This window comes from Platalea leucorodia (genome assembly GCF_965183815.1).
Source record: "Platalea leucorodia genome assembly, chromosome: W".
In the NCBI taxonomy this organism is placed as follows: domain Eukaryota; kingdom Metazoa; phylum Chordata; class Aves; order Pelecaniformes; family Threskiornithidae; genus Platalea; species Platalea leucorodia.
In genome coordinates this window covers 23349553-23370841 of record NC_138859.1, presented here as the reverse complement: position 1 = coordinate 23370841, position 21289 = coordinate 23349553, and the positions used below count along the sequence as shown (strand labels likewise).

The window sequence follows — 21289 nt, the reverse complement described above, 5'->3', positions numbered from 1 at the left end:
GAGCCGTGCAGGGTCAGCGCCAGCACCCGTCCCTTTACCTCCAGGCAGTTTACTTCTGCGCCTACACCAGGCATCCCCGCTCCTACCTGTCTTCTCGTGATATTCCTTGCCCGGGGGAGGCTAACGTGCGGGGGGGGGGGGGGGGTGCTGAGCACGCGCACCGGGCTGACGCCCTCCGCCCCGTGGCGGAAGTGAGCTAGTGTGCGTGCGACTATTAGCCGTGGTTGTTGTTATGATGTCGGTCGCATGCGCTGTGTCCCGCAAAGCGCTGCTGTCGCGGCCCAGGAGTGAGAGGGACTCACCGACCAAGGCGATGCGCAGGGGGCCGCGACGAGGCGACGAGGAGGGGGAGGAGCAGCAGCAGCAGCAGCTGCCGCCGCCGCCGCCGTGGCTGGGAGAGTGTGGGGGCGGCGAGCGAGAGGCGGAGGCGATGGCGCTTCAGAGCGACGAATGGCGGCGGCAGCCGCAGGAGTCGAAGGTGTTGGCGACGGCCACGGTAGCCAGGGCAGAGGAGGAGCGGTTGGAGCGGGAGCATTTCCGGAGGATCATCAACGCGTTCCGATACTACGGGTAACCGAAATGTGCTGTCTCACATACACGGCCATGTGGCCCAGCTCTGTGATGCGATGTTGCCCTTATAAGTACTGAAAAGCAATAGTAGTTCCTACTGGTAAAGAAATGCACATGGTGTTTTGCGTAGTCGATTGTCGGGGAAATTTTTGAAAGACTTGTAAATTTGCAGAAGAAATAAGGTCGTCTGAAAACACTGATGGATGCCGTTTTGTTATAACTAGCTATCTAGGCATTTATTAAGTCATAAAAGTGCTGGATAGCCTTTTAGGAATGAGATAAATGAAAGGAGAAAAAAAAAACAAACCCAAACCCAACCCCTGACTTGCTACCTGAATCTATAGAATGAAGGAGGAAACACAAATAATTCAAATGGTGGAGGAAAAAAACAGACTTGGCTGAAAAAAATCTAGTCCTTCACAGTGTTTTGGGGAAAGGGAGGAGTTATTTTTTGCCTGGATCAGTTACACAATCAATTTCATAGTACTCATAGTTGAGGCTGTTAAAAGAAGGCAATTTAATGCCTTAGTGGCGCCACCAAAACTCCAGCATGGTCTGGCCTTGACTGTTATGATTCACTCAGAAGCAATTGATTTTGAGGATCTTGCTTTTAGCTGCCCTATTTCCACTCCACATTCCAGTTTTTCTGTAGCCAAGTTACTGTGATATTCAGCTGGTTTATCCCATTTAAATTGTATTTGTGAAATAATATGGCTATTTTTATGGGTTTGCGGGTTGGTTGTTTACTAAGTTGCATCATTTTGTAGATCCATATATTAAAGGTTGTGATCACCTGTGCTAGAAATGAGAGGCTGGGGATGGAGCTGTAAAACAGTGGTCCTCTTAAACTGTAATGTGTTGTTAAAATAGTAGTAATGTGGAACTAGAGCTTAAAACAATCATTTTGCCTATAAAACTCTTGAGAACTTGTTCTCTAGTAAGGAATTATGAAGTCTGACCACTTTCTGAGTTGAAAGAATTGGATAGTTGTAATTGGAGTATCTTTGAGTGAATTCTTTGTAATTATAATATGTATTGCTGCTAAATATCTGAAGACTTTAATATTTTTATTTTTTTTCTTCCTAGAGCTAATATGCATGAACGGGTGAACAGAACAGAGAGACAGTTTAGATCTCTCCCAGATAACCAACAGAGTCTTCTTCCTCAATTCCTTCCTCACCTTGATAAGATTCGGAAGTGTGTTGATCATAATCAAGAGATACTACAGACCATTGTCAATGACTGCATTCATATGTTTGAAAACAAAGAATATGGAGATGTATGTTAAAATGAACTTTTTCATACTTCAAAACTAAATTCTGTACTCTTTGGGATTTTCTAGCTCTGCCCTGGTTATGTTTTAAAGTTAATTTTTCAGTTGACTATATAGACCATAAATGGTATTCTATATCTTATTGTAAGTTATTGTATGTTATGGCGTCCTAAATTAGTTAAATTTTAGGTAGTCCGAGTATTCTGAATGTTAGCATTTGTAAAATTTAGTGCAATTTTTGCACTACTTATCTGCCTTTCAATGTGGCATCTAGCAAAAAAAAAAAAATTGCACTCGGACTTAAAAGATTGTCAGTGATGGAAACTGAAGTCTTTTTGTTATCTGCAGGCTAGGTACAGTTCTGGGCAGCTCTAGTGTGAGTTTTCCATGCAGCATCAGTAACGTAGAGGGATGTCCCTCTTATGGTCAGCAGTTCAGTCTCATCACTAGCGAAGTCCTGATCCTTTCCTGAATAACTACTAGTTGTGCTCAGTTATGCCATACTGTATGTTGGTTTTGTGATTTGGACCCTGGTCTTTTGGGGGCTGAACTGAGACCACCAAACTCAATCCATTTAGGCTGGATTTGAGCCCTGATCCCAGAAGTGAGAGGTAAATACTTTGTCAATTAAAACTCCCAACAGCCCTAATACCATGACTTTTTGTCTGTTTCTATTTTGCTTTACGTTTTTCAAGATTAAAGATACTTGGTGCATTTTTTCATTAATTATTTTTTCCCGCTTTAATTAGGGAAGAGGGAAGATTACACCAGCTTCGACATTTGACATGGATAAATTAAAATCAACTTTGAAACAATTTGTGAGAGACTGGAGTGAAGAGGGGAAGCCTGAGAGAGATTCCTGCTACCAGCCAATCATTAGTGAAATTGTAAAGAACTTTCCAAAAGAAAGATGGTAAATAGTATTTTCAGACTTACTTTTATGTGGGCATACACTGTTGTACAAAAATAACAAAAGTTTTTATGGAGTAAGAAAAGGCTTGGTTTTAAAAATACAGAAATTACTGTGAATGCTGTGGAATTCATTGTTTAATTGAAAAAGTTTGTTTTTACTAGAAGGTATTGCAAAAGAGCAGAATCATAAACTTGACATGGAATTAAGCCAACAATAAAAACTTTTTTTTCTGTGGCTTGATATAACAGGGTCCATGATAACTTTTCATGTAATAGTCTTCAGGAGGTTGTGGAGTTAACCCAGTGGTGCTCAGTGAGTTAAAGTTTACAGGTTAGCAGACACTCAGAGTGCGGGTTCTGCAGATTAAGGGAAAGGCCCTTATGACAGCAGCAAGTATGAGTATTGCCCTTCTTGGTGGAAGGGGAAAGGAAGGAAGAAGACTCATAACCCTCAGTGTAGTTTCATTGCACTTAATACAAATGCTTAAGTTTAGCCTTGATTTCAGACAGATAATACAATGCAAGTCTTGTAAAAACTCTGTTGCATGTGTGCACGTACCTTTGTAACTGCATTGGCTTATTAAGAAATGCTACCAAAATAGTAATTGTTGTGGGGTTTTGTGCTGGTTTTAGCTGGGATAGAGTTAATTTTCTTCATAGTAGCTAGTATGGGGGTATGTTTTGGATTTGTGATGAAAACAGCCTTGATAACAAAGGGATGTTTTAGTTATTGCTGAGCAGTGCTTACACAGAGTCAAGGCCTTTTCTACTTCTCCCACTGCCCCACCAGCGAGTAGGCTGGGGGTGCACAAGAAGTTGGGAGGGGACACAGCTGGGACAGCTGACCCCAACTGACCAAAGGGCTATTCCATACCATATGATGTCATGCTCAGCAATATAAAGCTGGGGGAAGAAGGAGGAAGTGGGGGACGTTTGGAGTGATGGCATTTGTCTTCCCAAGTAACCGTTATGCATGATGGAGCCCTGCTTTCCTAGGGATGGGTGAACACCTGCCTGCCGATGGGAAGTAGTGAATGAATTCCTTGGTTTGCTTTGCTTGTGCGCACAGCTTTTGCTTTACCTATTAAACTGTCTTTATCTCAACCCACGAGGTTTCCCACTTTTCCAATTCTTTCCCCCATCCCACCAGGGGGGAGTGAAGAAGCAGTTGTGTGGTGCTTTAGTTGCTGGCTGGGGTTAAACCACGATGGTTTTCTTAAGGTAACTTAAGTAGAAGTATACTGGTAGAATCTAGGAAGACATTATTGCTGTAAGAATTCTATAGTTAATGTTTTTGCCATTTAGTCAGCCCGGTTATCATAAAGTACATTCCAGTTCAAATTTGACGCTCTTAAAATGGGAAAATTATCCAATACTCTGTGTGTTTTGATATCGCTTGTGAGCTTTGTACTGATAAGCATAAAAGGTCAGAGCTTAGATTTTTATATAGCTGGGAGCTATTCCTTCGTTCTCAGTGACTGCTAATAATTCACTTGTACCAATTTGAAAATACCTTCCACTAGCCATCTCTTAATTTTCATGAGTGGGGATTGCTAGTGGTGGCAGAACATGGCATTGATTTTGATATGGTCAAATGGATGTGTCAGATGGATTGCTTGGTTTCTTTTGCTTTGGTCTAACTTATCTCAAGGTGGATGCATCACTTAAGATGTTTTATTTGAAGATGAATTTTCTGCAGTATACTGAAAAATAAAACTTCCTTTGATGCAACACGTTCAAGAATCTTCAATTGTAGAAAAAAACTACAGTAAGTTTAGTTTTTACATATTTAGGTAAAACAATGTTTTAAAGAAATCTCCCTAGCTAGGAGATTACCTAGGAAAAGCACTAGAAATATAGTTTCTTTCCTTTCTATGTCTGATAGTTTACATATAAACACTTGGTAACTGCCTCTTGGAAGATTTGATATTCAGCTGGATTTTGACCAAATGTAATCTTCATCTCTAAAACTGGTTTTGAATTTTGACTTCATGGAAATCCTCCTTTATTTTTGCATATCTGATATAAGACTTTGAAAGCCAAACAAGTTGGATAAAAACTGGATAAAGTGCTTAATTTGTAAGATACAGTGTATTTCTTGTGCTTAACAGGTCAAATAGCTGTTCTAAAAGCAAAACTTCAACTTCTGTAACTAAAAAGCACAACTTTAAATAACCGTATTCAAGGAAATAATTATAAAGATTTACAAGAAGTAATTCAAGAATTATTGCTTTTACTCCTACCTCCTTGATCCTTCATAGGAAGTAGTAGTGCCATCTTAATTTTTTTTTTTTTATACAGGTTGTCTAGGAGAAGATCACATTTCAGATATAGACTTTGTTTATTTCCAACCTTTTGTAATGTCACTAAATTACAATAGTGTGTTTTATCCTGGCTAAAGCTGAAGACCACCTTAGCTGTAGAGGGTTGCAAAACAGTAATACTCAAAAACCTGCCTATTTTTACCAGGCTATTTGAAACAAGAAACAGAAGCATCTTAATTTCATTTTGCAAAGGCAGTAAATAATTTGCTCTTTAACAGTTCCTCAATTTTTCAATAGATCTTTAGTGCTTAATAGCACCCTAGATGAGATAAAAATGAATTAAATATTACAAATTATCTGATGTACCTCTAGTGTAGATCTATAGGAGAGGTCATAGTTCTATTTTGAATATTAAAATTATTACTTTCAGCAGTTCATTTTTTGGGGTGGTTTTTTTTTTTTATGTTAACTTTTAAAGCTTTTGGTTATGGAAGAAGTAACTGATCTAAAGTCTTAGAGATGTATGACTGAAGTTGGAAAGTTTTGACTTGTACATTTATCATCAATAAACTTTATCTCAAAACTTCAGATTGGTATGAGGAAACAACATCCGGTAACAGGTTGTATGATTCTGAAGTCAACAGCTTTGTGCAACTTTACTAGGAATTCTGTTTTTGTTGTCTGTTGTCAGACACAACTAATGTGATACCACTTCTGTCCCTGTTGTGATAGCTCTGAAATACCAGTTGGGTTTTTTTGTCTCAGTTTAGAACAGTCTCCCTTAAAAGTTTGAGTTTCTGTTGAATGAAATGTTTTGTATTCTAAAAATGTGTATTGCATGTGTATCTATTTAAAAGTTTAATATCTGTAATCATTATGGAGATGTGATAGCACTTATGTAAAACCTCCCCCCCACCTTCCTTGTAGAAGAGAGGCAAATAAAAACTTGTTTCACAGAAGTGCCTTTAAATAATAGTGAAGTGCTATCTTGATTTCTTGCTTTTTTTTAATCAGAAAATTAAAAAAAAAAAACAAAAAACCAAAACCCAAAAAAAAACCAAAAAAACCCCCACCCCAACCAACCAAGCCAAAACCAACTGAAAGTATAACTTTAAAGGAATAAAAATTAGGAATTAAAAAAACCTTTTTTTATTTGGGAGGCTTCACCAGTTATGTGATTAATCCACAAACCAAAAGGCACTGTTAAAATCACTTTGTTAGTTTATGTAGCCTTTAGAAAAGGATAATATTTTCTCTCTTCTGTTTGGTAATGATCTTCAGAAATAATGCTAACTTTCAGAAGTTACTTAACTCCCTTGCTCATCTTCATGTTTATACAGCATGCTAACCCTTTTGATCCCTTTTTGTCATCCTGGATTTTTAAGGGATAAAAAGGCTTTGCATTTTGCTTTCTCTCATGGTGGGGGTGTGTTTGGGTTTTGTTTTTTTTAAAGTGATGTAAGAAAGAACTGCATTTCTGATTACTAGAATACTAGTTATCAATGGACATTATAGAAGAATAAATGGTGATATGTGATCATGTTAATTCTTGCTGCAAATCACTCGAGTATTTTAACTTGATAACTATAAAAGTTTTATTAGAAAAATATTTTACTTAGAGTACAGTGCATAATTAAGAATTACATAGGTGTAAGTGCTTTTATTCTGTGCGAATATTTATAGTCTTTTCTGTGGGTTTTTCTTTATACAATTAAGTGATCTGATCAGAACTGGCTCAGTTTGTCTTTAAAAAGTAATGTCATACAAGAAGTACATTATAACATCTAAGCATACAGGGAAAAATGTTGGACTGGACCTCAATATGTTTTTGTTAGAGAGTTATATGATAAAGACTTAACTACTATTTTTGTTTTGTTGCAGGGATTTCTCCAAAGTTAATATCCTGGTACCTGGTGCTGGGCTAGGTAGATTGGCATGGGAAATAGCTATGCTCGGTTATGCTTGCCAAGGAAATGAATGGAGCCTCTTTATGCTCTTTTCTTCTAACTTTGTACTCAACAGGTACATAGCTTAAGTTTTACTTGCTGTTTGAAACCTACAGGTACAAGGGAGGCAAAAGTATAAATGAGGAAAAACTTGAATAAATAAAGCTCTCGAGAATAGATTTGTAAGTCCTAACAGACAACCACTTTTTAGAGTGTTTTGATGAAAAAATGAGTGGGGATAATTGGAGCAGGAAGTATTGTATTTGAGTCTAATGGGTAAGTCATTAGGCTTATAGTAGCAAGCATGGCTTTTAAGTTACGAGACTTGAGATTTCTGGACTCTGCCACAGACTTCCTGCATAATCTTGAATAGGTTTTATGATTTTTATTTCAAATGTATTTCTGTAAAATGCACATCTATCGCAGGTATCAAATATGGCTTAATTAAGATATGCATGATACTTACTGATGGTGATTAGTAACAGAGGAAACCTATTAATGAAAATGTTATATTCCATACTAAAATTTAAGGTACCGTTTCTACATTAAAAGCAACCAACAAAACATGCTGCACCACTTCTTAAGCAAGTTCTGTCACTTGAGTAATAGTTAAAATAATATGATAGTTCCACAATTAAACTGTGGTACTAAATTTGAATGTAGGGCAATAACATAAATTTCACTGTATAGGTTTAATTTAGAGTAACATTTTTGTATTTGGTGTTCTGTCACTTGTACTGGAAAACTATTGGTCTCACAATGAACTTGGAAGAAGGTAGTAAAATGTAATTGTTCTTGTAAGAATGAGGATGGGAAGATTATGGGTGGGCAAGTATGAAATGATATATCTTTGAAAACACCTGAAATATTGGCTTATACTTTGTTATCATGGTGTTTTGGAGCTCTGTTTGTGGACTGTTATTCCCTTATGCTAGGCATGGGAACAAAAAGATGATCCCAAATCTGTTATTGCTTACCATTCAAATACAGACCAAGGGGAAGACATTGTTTCTTATGTCTGCTGCATGTCTGTTTAAGACAGTAATGGTCACTATAATGGAAATAAATATTTGCTATAGACTTATTTGCTCTTTCCTTACATTATTCATAAATTATTATCATCTGGTGATGAAATTGCATGTTACAGTTGAGTTGATCTAATGCCTTGCAGCTACTGAAAGGAGGAGGTCGTGTTTTTCTTATCCCTAGCTATACAGCCCTACTGGCTCTTAAATTCTTTAGAACTTTTGAAATGATTCAGAGCAGTATAAAATTATTTAGTTCTCCTATTTGGCAGCACTGGTTAGCTGTCATGTTGGTTGAAACCAGAATGTTAACTGGTTTTTGTCTTCCTTGCGTATGGAGTCGAGTCTTTGGCACATTTTCCTGAAAATTCATGCTTAGCTTACTGTAGTACTCCATAATTCTTAGCATCTAATGTTCATGTGGTGTTTCCTATTAGTATAAAATGTATTTAGCAAAGAGGTATATATGTGTTATATTTGCTAACATTATTTAATTTTAGACAGCGAAATTGAGTGTTGCTCAGCTGCTGTAACCTTCATCTTTCCTGGGCTTGTTATCAATTACAAGTTTTGTTATTAGCATGGAAGATAATACAGATAACTGCTAACTTGACTTTGAATTTCAGTCAGTTCAGTTGAGGTGCAGTCATTTCTTTCTGTCAGATTTAACCTTGGGATGTCTATTAAGAAGGTTTTAGGGACTTTTGAGATCTATCATTTTAGTCTTAAGTGACTGTTCCCAGTTAGCCTTCTGAAATTGACATGTTTGCCTTCCTGGAACTGGAAGAAACAACAATGAACAATATGAGCTGAAGATACCAGTTAAGGAAGAATATAAGGATTTATCCAGAAAGGGGACCGAGTTGGTGCCTAGGGCTTTCCATGTTGGAAGAAAAATAACTGCTTTGAATGAAATGCTGTTTTAGTTTATTGGTGGGGTTTTTTTGTGATTAAAAAAAAAAAAAAAGTTAAATAGGAAATAACTTTTTGAAAAATCTTTTTAATTTTACCATTTAAACAGCATGACATGATTCCTATTTCATTTTTATTTTCAGTTGATAGTGGCATGAGTGTTTTGCTATTGTGTGCTTATAGACTCAGTAGCCTCAGTCTAACAGCCCTTCAGTAGAAACAGCACTTATGAATGTTTGAGAAAGTTCAGTTGGAGTAATCTAAAATCACTTTGCACCCAAATGAGAGTAGTGGTGGTTTAAAATGCTGTAATTCATACAAGTAGGATTCACACTGACAGTTGGCTAACCTTTACTTTCCTAAAAAAGCATCTTTGTAGATAAATCTTGATACCTTGAGAAGGTTTCTTAATTGGTCAAAAGTAAGATTTGACCTAATCATCTTTTCTAGAATTACCTTTTCAGACTGAGCATTACCCAATATATGTACTGTACCTATTAGAAAGAAGTGCCTCACACTCTACTACTTTAACTCCCTATCTATATTTTTTCATTGGAAGGATGGTAGCTGTAAAGGACTGCAGTACTTAAGTTTGAGATATAAATTATAAAAGCTGGAAAGGGGAGGTTTTCAGGTTTGAATATGGAGAGGGTTTGGCTTTTTATATTAAATAGGGAATTGTTGCTGGAACTGTTGAAGTCTACGTGTATATATTTTATGCTCAAAAATGAGAAGAAAAGTACTGGAAGGTGTGTGTTCCCTTATAGCTCAGAAAAGATTTCTTTTGTTATCTACTCTGGTCTCTTAGTTTCTTTGCATTGCTTTTCTGAAAATTTCATTGTTTTACAGAAATGTTCTGAGGATAATACAAATTGACTGTGAGCACACTAAGAATGCTGAAATAGTTAACAAAAAAAAAAAAGTTAATCTATCAAATGTTAAGTCGGCCAAAATACATGTCTTGCTTGAAGGAAACAAGGCCTATATTGTCAGGGTTATTTCCCTGCTTGTTTTCTTTGACTGATTGCATATATCTGATTGATATTTATATATCCATTATATATGGAGACAGTTGATGAACTCTGTAAACTGTTATTCAAATACAGTTAATTTTTGGTTTTACTGCAAAAACTAAATACTACATGGAGATAGTAAAAAATTTTTATTTCAGAAACTCTACCTCAGATGCTTTCTATCCATGAGCCAAGAGTGCGTTTTCTATAACCTGGTAGACTGCTTACGTTTTTAAAAGTGCTTGTTGACAACATTTGTCTCATAAAATGCATATCCTCTGTTATCTCCGAATATCTAGTTATGTATGTGTAATGTAGCTTTAGTAAGTGGGCTTGACTGCAGAATTTGGTGGTGATGCATGGGAGAGAAAATTGGTTTTTGTTTTGTTTTTGTTTTTTAATTATGAATTGTTTACAGGACTGGGAAAAGCTTTTTATACTTCAATCCTATTTTCATTACTTCTTAGAGTAAGCGTTCACTTAGTTGATCATGTCAATCCACAAATAAATAAAAATGTTTGCTTAGCATAATTGCAGTAGTCCAGATGTTATTAACTTAAAATGACATCTAGTGAAAAGCTACTGTGCTTTGTGAAAAGGTGAAATTTATTAATCTTTTGAAATTTAAATGCGTCATTTCACTTTGCATCTGAAAAATGCTTTTGTTTTGCTGTGCTTCAAAACCCCTGTGATTATGGTTCAGGAAAGGCAGAAGAGTCTAGAATGAGAACAAATATTCCCAAGGAAATTTAAGACAAGCATGGGACTATTGTTTCTTTTTTTAATAAAACAAACAAACAAAGACAACCCCAAAAGGCTTAGCTTTTCTGGATATACTGAATCACAAATTTCATCCATCCCACAGAAAGAATCGGGTTTGAGTAAGTCCCTTAGAAAAGTTCTAGCTTTAGCATTAACTTTATCAATAAAACAATGGATGTTGGTGAAAGTCTTTTTATGTATTATTTTATATTCAAGACACATTTCTAGATAATACATAAACAATTAATTGAAACTGAATTGTTCTGACTTCCATGTTTTGCAGATGCTCTGAAATTAACTCATGTAAGCTTTATCCCTGGATTCATCAATTTAGCAATAACAGAAGATCTGCTGATCAGATACGACCAATTTATTTCCCTGATGTTGACCCTCACAGTCTTCCTTCTGGTTCGAACTTCTCTATGACAGCAGGGGATTTTCAAGAAATTTACTCTGAGTGTAGTGAGTAAATGAAAATATTTAGTCTTTCCATGTAACTGTCTTTAGTGTATTTGTTATGAGACAATAAGAAATGATTACAAATAGAGTGGAACTGTATCTGTAATCATTAAGCAAAAAAGTACCAACTATAGCAACATATTCTTATTCCAAGTCAGCTTTTTTTTTTTTTTTTAAATAACTAAAAAGAAAAACCCCAACATACAGATAATATATTTGCTGTAGCTAGCTACTTGCCTAACAGATCTTTGTTGCAGTAGTCTCTTTCATAATATAGACAATATGGCAAAGTTAGGGAAAGGTTTACTTGATTTTTAAAAAAAGTGATGTTAAGGAAGTCAACACGCTTTCTTCTTTTAATGCTTTCTTCGCCTCGGTCTTCAACACCGATGATGGGCTCTGGGACCCCAGAGCCCTGGGCTAGAGAACCATGACTGCGAGAACGACAAACTCCCAACCAACCCCAAACTTGTGCGGGATTTGCTGCTCCAGCTGGATCCCTATAAGTCAATGGGGCCCGATGGGATTCATCCGAGGGTACCGAAAGAGCTGGCTGATGTCATAGCGAGACCTCTCTCAATGATTTTTCAGTGCTCTTGGGAATCTGGGGAGGTCCCAGTTGACTGGAAGCTGGCAAAAGTTGTCCCAGTCTTCAAGAAGGGCAACAGGGGTGACCCTGGTAACTACAGGCCTGTCAGTCTCACCTCTGTGCCTGGCAAAATCATGGAGAAGATTATTCTGGGAGTTACTGAACAACACCTGAAAGACAACGCAGTCATTGGCCCCAGCCAGCATGGATTCACGAGGGGAAAGTCCTGCTTGACTAACTTGATTTCCTTCTATGACAAGGTTACCCACCTAGTTGACCAAGGGAAGCCAGTCGATGTAATCTTTTTGGACTTCAGTAAAGCCTTCGATACTGTCTCTCACAGTATCCTCCTGGACAAAATGTCCAGCATACAGCTGGATAAACACAGAATGCAATGGGTGAGCAATTGGCTGACGGGTCAGGCTCAAAGGGTTATAGTAAATGGGGTTACATCGGGCTGGTGACCAGTCACTAGCAGGGTTCCGCAGGGATCCATCTTGGGGCCAGTGCTCTTCAGTATCTTCATAAATGACTTGGATGCAGGACTGGATGGTTTGTTATCAAAGTTTGCCGATGACACAAAACTGGGAGGAGCTGTTGACACTCTCGAGGGCAGAGAGGCCCCGCAGAGAGATCTGGACAAATTAGAGAGCTGGGCAACCACCAACCATATGAAGTTTAACAAGGGCAAGTGCCAGATTTTGCACCTGGGACATGGCGACCCTGGATGTACATACAGACTGGGGAACGAGAGGCTGGAGAGCAGCCCCGCGGAGAGGGATCTGGGGGTTCTGGTTGACGGCAAGTTGAACGTGAGCCAACAGCGTGCCCTGGCAGCCAGGAGGGCCAACCATGTCCTGGGGTGGATCAAGCACTGTATTGCTAGCTGGTCGAGGGAGGTGATTGTCCTGCTCTACTCTGCACTGGTGCGGCCTCCTCTTGAGTACTGTGTGCAGTTTTGGGCGCCACAGTACAAAAAGGATACGAAGCTACTAGAGAGTGTCCAGAGGAGAGCCACGAAGATGGTGAAGAGTTTAGAGGGGAAGCCGTACGAGGAGCGGCTGAAGTCACTTGGTCTGTTCAGCCTGGAGAAGAGGAGACTGAGGGGAGACCTCATCACAGTCTACAGCTTCCTCACAAGGGAAGGAGGAGGGGCAGGTGCTGATCTCTTCTCCCTGGCAACCAATGATAGGACCCGAGGGAACAGCAGGAAGATATGCCAGGGGAGGTTTAGGTTGGACAGTAGGAAAAGGTTCTTCACTGAGAGGGTGGTGGAGCACTGGAACAAGCTCCCCTGGGTGGTAGTCATGGCGCCAAGCCTGGCAACATTCAAGAAGCATTTGGACAACGCCCTCAGACATATGGTGTGATTCTTGGAGTTGTCCTATGCAGGGACAGGAGTTGGACTTGATGATCCTTGTGGGTCCCTTCCAACTCAGGATGTTCTATGATTCTATAAACAATGTAATTAATGCATTCTTTTTTAGTGGAAAAAAGAAAGTATTTTTTATTAATTTTCTGTTGTAAAAGCAAAGCAAACTTTTTCAGTAGTAGTTAAGCATATATTTGTTTAATTTATAATTATCAACTGTCAGTAGCAAGTATTTCAGGGGCACATTATGTGGATGATAATTATTAAAAATTGAGACTTCCCATCAGTACAAATACCCTTACTTTTCCTGGTGATATCAGATTAATCATGCTGTCTTCATTGCAGCTATAAAGTAATCTTTGTATGACTAACCTGATGTTGAATTAATCTGCAGAAGATGACCTTGTTTAACACATACCAATTAAACACTTATTCTTTGATCAAAGAATAGCACTTATCCAGGTTTTTTTCTTTCATATGTAGTCTAATATTTAATACTTCAGGTCCTAGTAGAGCAAATAATAAGAAATGTGAAGTATGCCTATTTAGAGGTCACTAATTTTTTTTTTCCTCACGTAGTATTGGATTATCACCAAGGACTTCTGTTTTCCAGTACCACATCTCTGTCCTTCCTTGTTGGACCCATATTTCATCCTGATGAAAAATAACTAGCTTTTGTTTTGTCCCTTTTTTGTGCAGCTAGGCTTCCAGATATTTTCTTGTAAGATACCTTCCTTATGTAATTGCTTAATTTTTTACAGATTCTGTCTTGTTAGGATATCTGATGCTGGTGATATATTAATTTTTTTTTCCAAGTTTACAGAACTTAAACTTTTACAATTTCAGAGATGCATGTTTAGACAAAAACAGACTCATGCTTTAAAAGGTAGTTCTTGAAAGATCTTGCTTTTTAAATATGCTAGTAAAAAAACAATTGGAGAAACATTCAGATACTGGATAAAATATTTTAAAGTTACATGGGTTGTAAAAGTATACTTTAGTGTACAGACTTGTATTGTTCTAGGTTTTAACATAACCAGAGAGTCCCAAAGCTGCTGGGTATTTTTGCAGTTCAGTTTTTAACAGTTGTGGTAAAGAAGTTCATAGAACAGGCGAGTATTAGCACGTTTGGGCCTTCATATATTATAATACATGATGTTACAGTAATTATTTTTTATAATATATAAGCAATTTATATTTTATATAATATATGCAAATAATTATTTCATAAAATACATATTGATATGTATGCATTAATATTTTAAATTTTTTCAAAATATAGACCCCACAAACCCAAACTTAACTGTCCATCATTTATTTAAAACAATGTTTTGCATTTAGTTTCTGGTAAACGTGAGAAGTTTTCATCTCTTATTGTTAATTGAAGTAAATCCTGAGTGTAAAATAATATCGGTGTTAAATGATACATTTTTATGGGGTAGAAACATTGAAACTAATATCTGTATAATATGTTCTTTTTGTGCAGATACATGGGACTGCATAGCAACTTGCTTCTTTATAGATACAGCACATAACGTTATTGATTATATTGATACGATATGGAAAATACTAAAGCCTGGAGGAATATGGATAAATGTAGGTAAGTGTGACAAGTCTTTTTTTTTCCACAAACTCAACTTCTGTTTCCTCACATATTAGGCACCTAGTACCCGAAAAGAGTTGTGGGGATGAAAGTGTTTGTGCTGAAAATCCTGCAGAGCTAGGGCTTTCAAATTATCTTGAGTCCGTTCAGAATATGTTCAGATGTGTTAGTTATAATCATGTTAACACCATGTGATTTTTTTTTTTTTTAATTTTTATTTTTTTTAAATAGAGAGGCAAAGCTGCCCAGTGCCAGGTTTCACATTCATGTGTCACACATTTAAGTTTGACAAATGTAGTGTGTCCTGTATTCTTTTTGCTGGTTTTCTAAGAAAATAGACCTTATTCTGTCTGTTAATACATCCTTCTTATTTTTCTTAATCTGTTGTCTAATTTGTACTATGCTTGTAAGTAGAATAAGGCATAAGAGCTTTGGCTCAAAAGAAGATACTTAAAACTTTTGCCATGGTAAGGGAAGGGCAGACCAAACTTGGGCATTAAACATTTTGTATAGTAGCAATTGGTCAGTCAGTCACTGCACTAGTCCTGGGCAGTCACAGAATGTGAATGTAGCTCTTGAATAGCCCACAGCATGTCCTGCCTCCTGTTCTGTAGAGAGAACAGTGATGCTAGACTGAAATTCATTATAAAAACCATATTTGAGTGATAGGAATATGTTGGGGTTTTTTTTGTGGTTTTTTTGTTTTGGTTTGGTTTTTTTGTCTGTATTTGAATGTTTTGAGCCTGGATATTAGCATTCTTAACACTTTTTTTTTTTTTAAATCAGAAGTACATACTGAAAAAGTTTTGCTTTTTTTTTTAATAGCTATTTCCATTGTGTCTTTGTACTGCAGGTCCTCTCCTTTACCATTTTGAAAACTTGGGAAATGAACTTTCTATAGAATTAAGCTATGAGGATATAAAAAATGTTATACTGCAGTATGGATTCCGTATAGAGGTAAGATGATGCTGCAATTCAGAATGAATACTATTGATGTAAACAGAATGAACTTCTTCATACAAACCTTTACCTTAAATGTACTTCAATTTAATGGCTAGACTAATAACTTTTAAGAGTTAAATTTTTATAGTTGTGTTGCAACTTTTTAATTTGGTTGTGGTTGGTGGTTTTTGTTTGTGGTGTGTTTTGTGGGTGTGTTGGGTTTGTTTTGTGGGTGGTTTGTTTGTTTGTTTTTTAAAAAAAAACAAACACGTAGATAGACTGTGAAATCTGTTGGTAGAAAGTATATAGCAATTTCTTACAGAGAGAATTTTTTACAGTGCCTGTAGAGAAAGTATTTTGAAGACTTCTGATTTTTACTTTCAGGTGGAGAAAGAATCTGTATCATCAACATACACTGTGAATGAACTCTCCATGATGAAATACTACTATGAATGTGTGTTGTTTGTGGTGAGAAAACCAGAATAGAAGTAGGTTAATCAGAAAGAGATGCTGGCTTGAATGCTAAAATTGAGAACAAAACAGGCTGGGTGATGTCTGGACAAATCAGTGGTGCCTTCTTACACCTAATAGGATTTAGATAGCATCTATTTTCTTAACATCATCCAGACATGTAGTGTGCCATGCATATTTGTAATGTATTATTGAAAATGGAGGGGGAAATGTTCACATACGCTATCTTTATGCTTTGGAATGCATTAAAAAAAAAAAAAGCAACATTTTCATGTGTATAAAATTTAATGTTTCCCTTAACCAGGCTAGTTCTCCATAAATGCTGCCTCATTTTTTCAGAAATTTATAATGATTTTCTTTTTTCTGTTTTCTGATATTAGGGATGTATAGTGGTGTTTAGCGTACTAGCTGTGTCACAGTTCAGAGAAGTATTTCTAAATGTACGCTTAAATTATGAAGTCTGAAATGGGTTGAGAAGTTGTAAAATAGTTATTATATGTCAAGAATCATCAGAACTGTTACAGCATTTTCTGTGGAACTGGAAATAGTGTAAATAGGAACAAAGTAGGCTACTGTATGAATTCTAATCTTTGAATCTGACTGTACCACTGTTAACCATTTACTGAAAACACAATCTGTAGACAATTTTAAATACTATGTGAAAGCATAGTATCAAATGAAGAAAAGCAGCATGTCACAGAGGAGCAGTAAATACACCTCAGTTCAGGAATAACACTAATTCTGATGAATCTTAGTGTTGAAACTGAAATATTGGATGCCTTGCAGACTTAACATATGTTTTTGATCTTTTGAGTCACCTACCTATTGCTTGTGCCAAAGCTGTGGAAGCAATAATTTTGTTTAAGAGAACTTTCTGTTTAATTATCTTTTACTTTGAGTTCTGTTCTTTTTTAAAATTAGTAGCATAGCTGAGTTATCCATGCCATGAAGAGGTGGTGGGACATAGGAAATGCCTTTTTTGTTGTGTTGTTGGTTTTTTGGGGTTTTTAAAAAGGTGTGTAAATAATGTGTGCTGTAACCAAACCATCTCCTTATCAGAGTCAGCATATGCGGGTCAATTGGTAGATAATTTGTTTGTGACTTGAAGGCAGTTTACCCATGCTACCTTAAGATCTAACTCTCGTTTCCTTATCCTAACCTCTTGCTTCCTTATCCTAATGTTTTTCCTGGCAAATGAGGTTTAGGTGGATATTCAATCTACAAATCCTGGTCTTATACAAGAGACAGATGCCTGCTCCAAGAAAGACCTATTTAAAGCTGAAACACTACTGTTATAACAAATTTTTAAAAAAGCCAAAAAACCCCACCAAAACACAAACAAAACAAAATAAAACAAAAAAATCCACAAGAAAACAGAAACCTTTGCACACCACAAAAAAAGAATTTTTTTTTTTCCTTTAACTTCCTTATTGTACTATTTACTCTTTCTTTTTTCCTATGAACTTGGATACTTTGCCTTTATTATGATGGTTTTGGGTTTTTAGGTTTTGTGGTTTGTTTTTTTTTTTCCCCTTAGATAAAATGTGATTAGTGTTTAATTTGATTTTTTTCAAGCTCCTTGAAATAAGGCAAGGTTAGGTAAACATTGATTACGCAATTGCTGAGTAGTTACATATGTAGTTACATCCTTTGTTCTCTTGGTTTTCTTCTTCACTACCCCACACTGTCAAAAGTGCCATTTTTTGCATTGCTTTTGGAAAAAATATTTTTTTTTTTTACTGACTTAAATCAGGTGTATAGTGATGTGCTTGTATTTTAAATTTAGAAAATACCAATTTTTTCTGATGCTTTCCTTTTGAAGTATAACAGTTATATTAAGAGTTGGAAGCAGAATAATCTTATGAATTACTTGTATGAGTTAGTGTTTTACCTGCAGTCCTATTTATGGGTTCTTAAAAATCATTATTTGTATTTTTATGGACAGGGATAATTGTGTATTATTCTGTGTGACTGCATTCTTTTCTTCAATTGTACACATGGGGGGAAAAAAACTGCATAACTTGTTTAGCAGCTGAAGCCAAGATAATTTAGGTCACTTAAACTGTATGTGGTATTGTAATTGTGCAAAATAAAATGCTGCATAATCTGCAGAGTAATACTTCTTTATATAGAGTAAGTTTGGCAAATGTAAAGTATCTTGTATTTTTATTTACATGTAGTACACTATCAAATCAGTTATGATAATGTGTACAATAGGTTTGATTTTTTTTCTTGGATATTAAAGTTTGCAGTATGACTTGATGACTCATCTTTAATTTTTATCATTTACTCAATGGTAAGATTTGATTTTTGTATTTTTTTTTTTTTTTTTTTTTATTCTTGGTATGTAATCAACTATTGCATTAAAAGTCAACTATTGCATTAAAAGCTGCCACCAATCTTGACATTGAGATGATGGTGGCAGCCTGGGCTGCAGTGATCATGCCCTGCTGGAATTCACAATTGTGAGGGATATGGGCCAGGTGAAGATTAGAGTCAGGACCCTGAATTTTAGGAGAGCAAACTTTCAGTTAAGGGACTGATGAATGGGGCCCCCTCAGGTACAAAGGAGCAGAACAGAGCTTGCAGTTCTTTAAGGACGTATTTCTTTTTTCCCATGTATTGGAAATCAGGCAAGGAAGGCAGGAGTCCAGCATGGCCAAGTAGGGACTTACTGGTCAAACTAAACTGTAAGAAGGAAATGCACAGGCAGTGGAAGCAGGGACATGCATCCTGGGAAGAATACAGGGATGCTGCCTGGAGGTGTAGGGATGGGATCAGGAAAGCTAAGGCACAGTTGGAGCTGAATTGGGCAAGGGATACGAAGAATAATAAGGGCTTTTACAGGTACATGGGCCAGAAAAGGAAGGTTAAAGACCATGTACCCCTCACGCACACATGCCCCCCCTCCCCCCCGTAAGTAAGACAGGAGATCTAGTGACATGGAAAAGGCTGAGGTACTCGGCAATTATTTTTTCTTTTTAACCTCAGTTTTCAATGGTAATCTCTCTTCCCACATCTCTCACCCTCCTGAACTTCAAGGCAGGGACTAGGGGAATGAAGTCCCTCCCATTGTAGGAAAAAATCAGGTTCAAGACCACCTGAGGAACCTGAACCTACAAAAGTCTATGGGATCTGACAAGATACATCCCAGGGTCCTGAGGGGAATGTTCTTGTAAATTGGGGAGATATGGATTTGATGGATGGATTAGTTGATGGACAAGGAATTGGCTGGATGGCTGCATCCAAAGAGCTATAGTCAATGGCTCAATGTCCAAGTGGAAACCAGTAATGACTGGTGTCCCTCAAGGGTCTGTACTGGGACCAATACTATTTAATATCTTCATTAATAACATAGACAGTGGGATTGAGTGCCTCCTCAGAAAGTTTGCAGATGACACCAAGCTGAGTGGTGCAGTTGATTCGCTTGAGGGAAGGGATGCCATCCAGAGGGACGCCATCCAGAGCGACCTTGACAGGCTTGAGGAGCAGGAGAACGTGAACCTTATGAAGTTCAACAAGGCAAAGTGCAAGGTCCTGCATCTAGGTCGGGGCAATCCCTAGTATCAATACAGAGTGGGGGATGAGTGGATTGAGAGCAGCCTTGCAGAGAAGGACTTGGAGATTCTGTTGGATGAAAAATTAGATGTGAGATGGCAATTTGTGTTTGCAGCCCAGAGCGCCAATCATATCCTGGGCTGCTTCAAAAGAAGTGTGGCCAGCAGGTTGAGGGAGGTGATTATCCCTATCTGTTCTGGTGAGACCCCACCTGGAGTACTGCATCCAGCTCTGGGATCCTCAGTACAAGACAGACGTGGACCTGTTGGAGCGGGTCCAGAGGAGGGCCATGAAAATGATTAGAGAGCTGGAACGCCTCTCCTGTGAGGAAAGGCTGAGAGCTGGGGTTGTTCAGCCTGGAGAAGAGGAGGCTCTGGGGATGCCTTAAAGGGTTTTAAACTGAAAGAGGGGGGGTGGACTAGATGATCTTTAAAGGTCCTTTCCAACCCAAACCATTTTATGATTCTATGTTATGTGCTGTAGCTGCTAGTTGTGTGTTGCTTTGGTTAACCTAGGGGAGACTGAGGTGCCCTGGCAGGTGAGTGAACGGGGGCTTCCTCCTGGAGGGGAGCTTGCTTACGGCTGCTCCGCTCTCAGCAGAGCGGGCTCTGTGCAGCCGTCTCCTGCCTACAGTGTGAGCTTTCTTGGTTTATGGGAAACCTCTGAGGAAGGGGATTCTTCAGGTGCTGAAACAGAGGTGTTTTCCTCAGCGCAACCTTGACTTTGCCCTCTGCTTCACGACCTGCCCTTGCTAACAGCAGTTTGCGGGACTCGCCTAAAACTCATCTGACCCGTCTCCCGTTACTCACTGGGGGTGGGGTGCGCGTGCGCTCTCCCCATGCGGCAGTGGTGCCCACCCTTCTGTGGGATGCGTGTTATAGAGCTGCTGGCTCGGTCCGTTCACGGCCAAGCGACGTGCGGAGCTGTTAATAGGTCATGTGCCCTTCAAGAGTCTTGTGCGAGCTGCCGCTGTTGCTGTCCCGTGCTGCCGCGCTCGAGAGATCCTCTTGGAGTGAAGAGACGAGCGTTAGCCGTGCAGTCCTGAAGCGGAAGCTGGAGGAGGTCGAGGCGTTGCCGGGCAAGCGGCCTGAACTGGGGGGAAATAGTCTCTGGGGAAAGCAGGGTGACGTGGGGGATAGGTGGCGCGGCGGGCCTGCGGAGTCCCAGGGAGAGTGGACGGCAGAGGGAGGCGCTGGTGGCCGGGGCAAAGAGCGGGATGTCGACCAGGTAACGGGGGGGGAGGGGAGCTAGGGTTAGGGCGGTGGGAGGTGCTGCTTCTGTCTTCTCTCTGCTGGGGGTACTGCTGAAGCTCCCCGGCCGGCGGCTTCTCCCGAGGGGGAAAGCTACGTTGTAGCTGTGGTGGGCCGGGGCTGCTCGCATTTGAGGAAATAAAAATCTCGGCACAGTAACGGATAGGGTTTGTTGTTATTTAGATATTGCTGTAGGGCTGAGTATACTGCTTAGCCCGCCGTTTGAAGGTAGGACCGCCCTGTGGGTGGTAGCGTTAGAACCCTGGTATTACCTAGGGAATTAGGGAGCGGTGTACCTTTTTCATTGATTTAACAAAACATGCACACACAGTCCTTTTTGATCTTTACTAGGCAAAGCACAGTATTCA

General features: G+C 38.5%; 2 protein-coding genes across 2 annotated transcripts in view; both read left to right on the top strand.

Annotated features, from left to right (window-relative positions):
* Positions 1–235: 235 nt before the first annotated feature.
* On the top strand, positions 236–16128 carry LOC309601592 (carnosine N-methyltransferase-like; the record flags this gene model as incomplete). Its single annotated transcript, XM_082334696.1, has 8 exons — positions 236–570; positions 1657–1849; positions 2593–2756; positions 6901–7041; positions 10961–11139; positions 14584–14697; positions 15554–15657; positions 16027–16128. The coding sequence occupies 8 exons, from the start codon at positions 236–238 to the stop codon at positions 16126–16128; spliced, it is 1332 nt and encodes a 443-aa protein (XP_082190822.1).
* Positions 16129–20607: 4479 nt separating this feature from the next.
* Positions 20608–21289, top strand: part of LOC309601916 (PI-PLC X domain-containing protein 3-like) — a gene marked incomplete at both ends in the record, with an annotated part of 139120 nt that continues 138438 nt past the window's right edge. The window contains 1 exon segment of the mRNA XM_082335177.1: positions 20608–20898. Coding sequence (XP_082191303.1) covers positions 20608–20898 — 291 coding nt within the window.